The following is an 8,615-nucleotide window of genomic DNA, read 5'->3' on the forward strand; positions in this document are numbered from 1 at the left end:
AAGTTTTAGCACTAAACTCACTTTTCGTGCTAAGTTTGAGCACCAGTGGTGTAATTGACTCAAAAAAGTATTTTGGTATCATACTAAATTGCCAATGCAGAAACATAATCTTTTCTTCTTGAAAAGAAAAAAAAACCTTGGCATTTCGTTTTCAGCATGGCATCGTACGTCAATTTGCTATTCTTGGTGCGTTCCAACGTTGCATTGTCTATTGAAAGTAAGATTTTTCATGGTGCGGCAAGCTCAAAAGTAACGAGCCGTCACAAATGCTGAATGTAAACACGTCAAGGAGAGACTACAAAAAAAGTTAAGCAGTTGGAAAGGTAACCTGCTATCTCTGGGTGAAAGATTGGTCCTCATAAATTATATCTTTTGGTGGCTGACAGCAGGTCCCATGCCACGTTGGCGCGCAAGTCAGCATCGTGTCGTATACAAACGTGATTTACATCGTATATGCACGTCAAAACCAAATTGTGAACACCGGTTCAATGTATGCCCAGGTTTTAGCACTAAACTGATTTTTCGTGCTAAGTTTTAGGATCAGTGGTGCAATTGACTTAAAAAATATTTCGGTATCATGCTAAATTGCCAATGCAGAAACATAATCTTTTCTTCTTGAAAAGAAAAAAAACTTGGCATTTCGTTTCCAGCATGGGATCGTACGTCAATTTGCTATTCTTGGTGCGTTCCAACGTTGCATTTGTCTATTGAAAGTAAGATTTTTATGGTGCGGCAAGCTCAAAAGTAACTAGCCGTCACCATCGAATCACCGTCCACCACCCGGTTACCGACTCCGGCGGGCCATGAGCTCATCCAGCAGCTGTCCAGCATCACCGTAGGACGATCCACCCTTCTCCACTGCGCTCCTCGCTTTTAGGCCGAGGTCGCTCGCCCTTCTTCGCATCGCGTCACCTTCGACCTCCTCCATCAATAACCTGACGGCGTCGCCGATCATCTCGGCGCCGATCACCCGATGGGTCTCCGTGGACGACCCGTAGTCCTTGGCGCCGACGCTGACGCCGACCTCGAGCACGTCCACGACCAGCTTCTCGTTGAAGAACTGGTCGGCGTGGCGCGGCCACGTCACCATCGGCACGCCGGCGCTCGCCGCCTCCAGCGTCGAGTTCCACCCGCAGTGCGTCAGAAAGCAGCCGACCGCTGGGTGGTTTAGGATGAGCACCTGCGGCGCCCAGCCGCGGATGATGTAACCACGAGTAGCCCTCGGGAAGCCTTCCGGCATCCATATGGCCGACGATGCTGCGTCGGCGTCGGGGATGACCCACACGAAGTTCTTTCCGGAGAGGTCGAGGCCCCGGGCGAGCTCCGGGAGCTGCTCCGGCGAGAAGCTGGATAGCGTGCCGAAGGCGACGAAGACTACCGATCCAGCCGGCTTGGCGTCGAGCCAGGGGATGCAGCCGTCCGCGTCCCGCGAGAGCGCGTCGGTGCCTCTGGACGCCTCGTCCTTGCTGCCGCTAGCGAGTGCCACCGGCCCGATGAGCCACGCGCGGCGGCGGAGCGTCGTGCGGTAGTGCTCCACGTAGTCCGGCTCGAGCTCGTGGAAGCTGTTGACCAGCTCGCCGTAGCTTTTCTGGTCCGCGGCGTAGATGCCCTTGACGAACGCCAACTGGTCCGGGCGCCTCATCATCTGGCTCCGCCTCAGCTCCACGCGGTGCGGCAGCCCGGGTACGGAGAAGACGGCGTTGGGATCACCCCCGTCGTCGTCGTCGTCGTCGGGGTTGTGGTTGCGCAGCAAGCTTTCGGCGCAGCACCGGGCGAACATGCTGGTGCCGAGGAACGCGAGCCGCGGGACGCCATACTCAGCCGCGACGTCCAGCGACCAGGGGAAGAAGCTATCGGAGACCACGGCGTCGAGGCCGGCGTGGTGGTCGGCGAGGAACTGCCGGAATGGCTCCCGGAGCAGCCGCGCCGCCTGCTGGAGCTTGCCATGGTCACCACGGGAGCCGCTCTGGGCGCCCGGCGAAAGACCAACCTCAGGGAAAGGCACGACGACGATGTCGATTGGCGGGGAACGGAGGTTGACGATGGAGCGGATGATGGAAGCTTGCACGGGCGTGGTGAGGATGGTGCACCGGGCGCTGCGAGCCGCGAAGAGCGCGGCGATGTCGGCCATCGGGATGAGGTGGCCGGGGATGAGGTAGGGGAAGAAGAGCATGTGCAGCGGCTGCTGGTCGTCCTCGGCAGGCGCCATGACCGCCTTCCCACGCCAGACGCCGGCCACGCGGGCCTCTCTTATACGTACATGCTCAAGGATTTGAGGACCGGAGCTGGAGCAAAGTGCAAAGCGCAAAGGTAGAAGAATGGCACACACCAGACAGGTCGTACGTGCTGAATAGGGACGCCGATGTCAATGTGCCGATGCGCCACTACCGTAAAAGTCGACAACAGCTGCCGAGCATTCTACTTTATCTCAGATTCGCAAGACAAAACATATTGGATGCCAACGAAGTCCCCATTTTGCACCAAAGGAAAACCTTTGCTAAGACCAACTCCACAGCGCGCGACCTCAAACGGACGCCCTTTTTGTCCTGTTTTTGTCCCTTTGGATAGGGATTTGAGGTCGTGTCCGGGCCTGTCCTTATTCTTTTGCCCACCGCGTGGACGCATCCTTTTGCTCCATCCTGTTCGCGTCTATTTTAAAAAAAGGGACGTTTCAAATGCCAAGCCCCAGTTCACAACTCCAGTTCATCATGCCGGTAACAAAGCCAGCGGCCTACACGACCATCTCCGGCAACACAGCCAGCGGCCGGCAACACAGCCAGCCTCCAAAATGAATAGTTGTCCTCGCCGGTAACACAGCCAGCGGCCGGCAACACAGCCGGCCTCCAAAGTGAATGTTTTTTCGCCGGCACACTGCCAGCAGCCCAGCGGGCGGGCGGCACCCATGCCAGCCTCCAAAAAGAACGGCCACGCCGATCGGACGACCTAGTTCAGGCCTTCGGCGTCGAGCATCTCCTTCTGTTTGGCCTCGAACCAGGCCCTCGTCTTGTCGCTCATCTTCGACAAGTCCACGCTCATGATCGCAAGGGCCACCTCCTTCGCTTTGGTGGCGGCATTGGTTGCCTCGATGTCGAGCTGCCTCTGCCTGGCCTTGACGTTGCCGGCCTCGATGTCGAGCTGCCTTTGCCGGGCGGCCTCTTCCATACCGAGCTGCCTTTGCCGGGCCGCCTCCTCCATGTCTATCTTCCTCTTCTTGGCCGCCTCCTCCATCTCAAGCTTCTGTCTTTGGAGGTCTAGGTATTGCTTCATTTGCTCGTCCTTGCTTTGCCGCTTCTTTTCGTCCCTCACATCCTTATGTGACATCATGCCATGCAAAGTCTCATGCAAGGCCATGGTTGAGGCGTCACGTATGTCGTCCACCTTGGAGTTGGTCTTGCCCCTCGGCCTCTTCAACGCCTCGCCATCCCCACCTCCGGCGAACTTGGCCGTTTTCTTGCCTCTCTTTCTTTGAAGTTCACGGTATTGATCCTTGAACTTAGGGCAATTGTTGATGAGCGCCCAACAATGCGTAAGAGTGAATGGCTTGTCATTGTGCCGGGCCTTGAATGTCTCCAAAGATTAAAATGCCTACACCACATGATCAACAACAAGTGAACATGCAAACATATACACGGCCGAAGTATCATGGCCGTAGCAAGGAAAGGGCTAGAAAGAGAAGAGCATACCATGTCCCCAACGCCGAGACCACTCACGGGCCGTGCTTCAACGCTCTCAAATGCGGCATAATACTTGTTGCATTCTTGTTGGATGAACAACCATCTTTTTTGAATCGAACCGATGCCACGGTTGCTTGTAATTTGGTAGGGCTCAAACATCTTCCTTTCATGGAATGTTTTGTGGACTCTCGTCCAAAAAACAATGCCCTTTCGTTGCGCGCCGGTCCTTGGATCTTGGCTAATCTCCATCCAACATTGACAAATCAACTTGTCCTCATCTTGTGTATATGAACAGGTGTGAATGCTCTTCCGCTTCTTTTGTGCTTCCGCTCTTTGGGTGAGCTCGTCTATGAACAATGGAGCGCCACTAATATCAACATCATTGGCTTCATCTTCATCTTCACCTTCGACATATATGTCGTCGTCTTCATGCCACGAATCACCATGGTCTTAGTCAGCACGGTCGTCGGCCTCCTCATCGGGCACGTACTGGGCGCGGCCATCCTGACTTTGGGTCGCCTCGGGGTCGTAGGCACGGCCATGCCCACCCTGGAAGATCACGTCCTCCATGTACTGATTGTAGAAGGGGTCGTCCACCGTCGGCGTTGAGGTCGGCATTCCGTCAAACAACACGCGGGGGGCCGGCATGGTGCCCGTGAACGGTGCACGCGCCTACTTTCTTTGCATCTCGACGGACGGCCGCCCATCGCTGCTGGACCCAGGCATGACGTTGAGGTCGATGACGGCCGCGGGGCGTGGTGTGGACGGCGCGAACAAGCCCACGTCCGGCGACGCCGAGAAACGGGTCTGGCCGTCGTGCCTGGGCGGAGGAAAGCCGTGCGACATGGGCGCGGCGCGCGACTGGCAGTGCGTAGGCCGGGCGACCGACGAGCCTGTGCTCGCCGGGCCGACGGCCGCTGCATGGAACCCCGCCGGACGGCCCATGCCAAGCATGAGGATGGCGTGCGCTTTGTTGACGATGTCCTCCTTCTCGTCGACAGCGGCCTTGCGCCGCGCGGCCTCCAGCTCCTCGCGCTGGGCGACGAACTTGGCCGCGGCGGCATTGATCTTGACGGCCGCTCTCCGTTCCCTCCTCTTCGCCGATTCCGTGTCCAACTTGGCGATCTCCTCCGGCGTGCACTCCGATCGCGGCTTCCTTGGCGCCTTCTTCTTCACCTTTGCGGTCAGGTCGACGGCCAGGCCGCCGGAACTCGGCGGGGCATCGGCCATGGATGGGGGAGAGAGGGGGCGGCGGGAGGGATGTGGGAGGGTTTGGGGGAAATGGCGCCAAATGGGCGTGGGGGGGGGTTGGTTTCTCCCACCGATAGGCGGGCCAGGGGAGGACAAGCGCGCGTGTCCCGCCCGTCCGCGCGCTGTCCGTTTCACCCCAAAACGGGCGCAACTTTGGGCCGGGATGGGTCGAAAGCGGACACAAAGCGGACAAAAGTCCGTTTGCGCCCGCGCGCTGGCCGTCTCGTTTGTCCCGTTTACCCCAAATGGACGGGGGCGGACAGGATAGGGTCGCGCGGTGGAGTTGGCCTAATACCTCGAACTTGACAAATCCGACCCTTCGACATCTCAAATAATGCATTTCTCATCTGGATCCATAAACTAGAAACCTCAAATCTATATTATTACATGCAACACAACGATCTTTAAGCAGACCTCGTACGGCTCCGCCGTGTCCATGTCCGGCGGCCGGCTGCGCCCCTTCGAGTGTTGGTCTGGTACCTGGCAAGATAGAGTAGGGCATGTGACATGAGCCGGTTCACGGGACTCAAGGTGCCACCGTCTCCCATGCCTTACTCTTCCTCGTCGGAGCACAGAACACGAGTGGTGTCAGTGGACGTCAGCTTGACGATGGATCCACCCTGGGATAAGCCAGCAACATCCACAACGACGCGGTTGCGGCGCCCGGACTGCTGCTTCATACGGGGCGCAGGAAAATGTGACTCTGCCTCGCCGACGTCCACCGCCGCGAGGGCTGCCGCCGCGTCCCGCACCCGCTGCCTCGCACGACGGGCACGCAGTGCCATTTTCTCGTCGGACAATGCCCATGGCGCGTACCGATGCTCGGCGCGCCAACGGAGCGGTTGCGCATCCGCCATCGCGTTCAGGCGCCAGACGGACCACACCGCCTACGCGTGAGGCAGCGACGGCACATCTAGTGCCGGATCCATGCGCCATCTGGGCGGACGCAATGGATTCTCAATAGAAGGAGTCCGATCGCTGCCGGGCGCAGGCCTCCTCCCGGGAGCGGCGGAGCGCAAGCCGAACGGCCATCTCCCCCTCGTGGCCGTGTGAGATGAGTTCGGGGTCGATGGATTTGGAGGTGAACGACTCCGATCGGTTGCCCGCCATGCCGAAGACGGCCGGAGACTGCCGAACGGGAGTTTGTGTGGTGGAGGGGAGTGGAGGGGAGAGGAGTGAAGTGGCTAGGATTTAATCCGGCAAACGAATCGGGAGGGATATATATGGGGTCAGATGGCCCAACGTGAGGTCGGCGCGCTCGGGCGCTTCATATCCGCTACATATTTGACCTGGATATAAGAGAAGAGAGGTCAACTATGAAGCGGATGGTGAAAGCTTGCACGAGGGTGGTGAGGATGGTGCACCTGACGCCGCGTGGCGCGAAGAGCGTGGCGATGTCGGCCATCGGAATGAGGTGGCAGGGGATGAGCTATGGGAAGAACTATGGGAAGAATAGCATGTGCAGCGGCTGCTGTCCTCGGCAGACGCCATGAGCACCTTCCCACGCCAGACGCCGGCCACGCCGACCTCTCTTACACGTACAGGCTCAAGGATTTGAGGAACGGAGCTGGAGCAGAGTGCAAAGCTAGAAGAATGGCAGACAGGTCGTACGTGCTGAACAGGGACGCCGATGTCAATGTGCCGGTGCGCCACTACCGTAAAAGTCGACAGCAGCAAGGATAACAGCTGCCAAGCATTCTACTTTACCTCAGATTAGCGTGCTTGGAGGACAAAACATGTTGGATGCCAATGAAGTCCTCGTTTTGCACGAAAAGAGAGCCTCCGATCTCTCATACTTCATCCGTTTTTAAAAAAGTGTACTTCACATTTTGTTAGAGGGTTAAACTATCTCAAAGTTTAACTGAATTTGTGCAAAAAAATATGAGTGCTTATGAAATCAAATAGGTATATGACGAAAATATATTTTATCATGAATCTAATGCTACTAATTTGATGGCATAAATTTTGATCTATTATTGTACAAATACGATCAAACAAAAAAAAGTTTGACTTTCCAACAAAGTTGGAAATACACTCTTTTAAAAACGAAAGGAGTTTTTTTAGAAAAGGAGGACGACCCCCGGCCTCTGCATCTGGACGATGAATACGACCACTTTATTAATTATTGACACAAAACCGTACAGAGTCATACAACAATAAGTCTAAAGCCACCAAACTAAGCAACAACTGTCGCTATCCCTATCCAGTTGATGTAGGGGTGCTGAAAGTCTGGGCCTAATACCAAACAGACCACACAGCCAAACCTAAACATCTAAAGACTTGAGGTCCCACCCAGGACACCTGCCAGGTATGGGCACCCACCAGTCCGGCATGCTTCTCAACCAGGACCCCTGCCGGGTATGAGGCCGCCGCAGCCACCTGCCACGAATTCATCTTCAGAGCTGTACTGCTACATCAATCTTGGCCGGTCCAACTGCCGCCGACGCCACCATGACGCTAGGCCTCGTCACCCTCCTGCGCGAGTCCATCTCCGCTCATCAGGCGCCGAGTCTCCACTGCGCCACACCGCCGAGATCCGCCGTCATCAATGGAGCAGATGAAACACCGCTCCTCCTCTTGTCCCCTCCAACCAGCACTCGCTCCAAAACGATGCCCCCATGAAGGAGAACGATACCGATAGCACCGTCATCGTCCGATCCGGTAGACCCAGATCTAGGGTTTCCCCCGGAACCTCCCGATCAGGTTGATGAGACCTGCAACGACGATGCCTCCAGAAGGAAACGGCGTCTGAGACGCCGTCATCGTCCGCCAAGACCACAGTCTGGCGCGATTTTCATCGGAAGCCACGTCTTCCCGACCTCGTGGATGGCTGGAACCGAGCGGAACCTCGCCACGAAGACGTATGTTGCCGTCGGTACTCCGGCGGAGATCCGGCATCTCCTCACCGGTCCCTCCATGCGCCGCCGGTCGGCGAAAGGCCTCCCCGCGACGGATCCAAATGGAGCGTTGGATCCGCAGTAGCCGTCGTCACCATAACGAGCAGGACATCCCACCTCGCCGGATGGGGCACTGCCACCGCCACCGTCCTGAAGGGGAACGTAGCAGAAATTCAAAATTTTCCTACGTGTCACCAAGATCTATCTATGGAGAAACCAGCAACGAAGGGAAGGAGAGTGCATCTACATACCCTTGTAGATCGCTAAGCGGAAGCGTTCAAGAGAACGGGGTTGATGGAGTCGTACTCGTCGTGATCCAAATCACCGGAGATCCTAGTGCCGAACGGACGGCACCTCCGCGTTCAACACACGTACAGCCCGATGACGTCTCTCATGCCTTGATCCAGCAAGGAGAGAGGGAGAGGTTGAGGAAGACTCCATCCAGCAGCAGCACAACGGCGTGATGGTGGTGGAGGAGCGTGGTACTCCAGCAGGGCTTCGCCAAGCACCACAAAAGACGAGGAGAAAGAGAGGTAGGGCTGCGCCAACAAGAGGAGAGGAACTCGTGTGTCATGGGCAGCCCAAACCTCAAGTATATATAGGGGAAGGGGAGGGGCTGCGCCCCCACCTAGGGTTCCCTCCCTAGGGGTGGCGCGGCAGCCCCTAGATCCCATCCAGGGGGCGGCCAAGGGGAGGGGGAGAGGGAGGCGCACCAGGATGGGCCCTAAGGCCCATCTGCCCTTAGGGTTTGCCCCCTTTCCACCCCTTAGGCGCCTTGGGCCCTTGTGGGGGG

At 57.1% G+C, this 8,615-nt stretch overlaps 1 protein-coding gene across 1 annotated transcript; it reads right to left on the reverse strand.

The window, feature by feature from the left end:
* Positions 1–552: 552 nt before the first annotated feature.
* Positions 553–2,350, reverse strand: LOC119352740 (anthocyanin 3'-O-beta-glucosyltransferase-like). The gene has a single exon (XM_037619324.1). It carries the CDS (start codon positions 2,207–2,209, stop codon positions 785–787), a length of 1,425 nt encoding a protein of 474 aa, XP_037475221.1. The 5' UTR covers positions 2,210–2,350; the 3' UTR covers positions 553–784.
* Between the last annotated feature and the right edge of the window lie 6,265 nt (positions 2,351–8,615).

This window comes from Triticum dicoccoides, chromosome 2A (assembly GCF_002162155.2).
Source record: "Triticum dicoccoides isolate Atlit2015 ecotype Zavitan chromosome 2A, WEW_v2.0, whole genome shotgun sequence".
Lineage (NCBI taxonomy): Eukaryota > Viridiplantae > Streptophyta > Magnoliopsida > Poales > Poaceae > Triticum > Triticum dicoccoides.

Bases quoted from the DNA above. Each gene is read 5' to 3' on its own strand.
- LOC119352740 (XM_037619324.1), bottom strand. From the start codon at position 2,209: ATGGCGCCTGCCGAGGACGACCAGCAGCCGCTGCACATGCTCTTCTTC.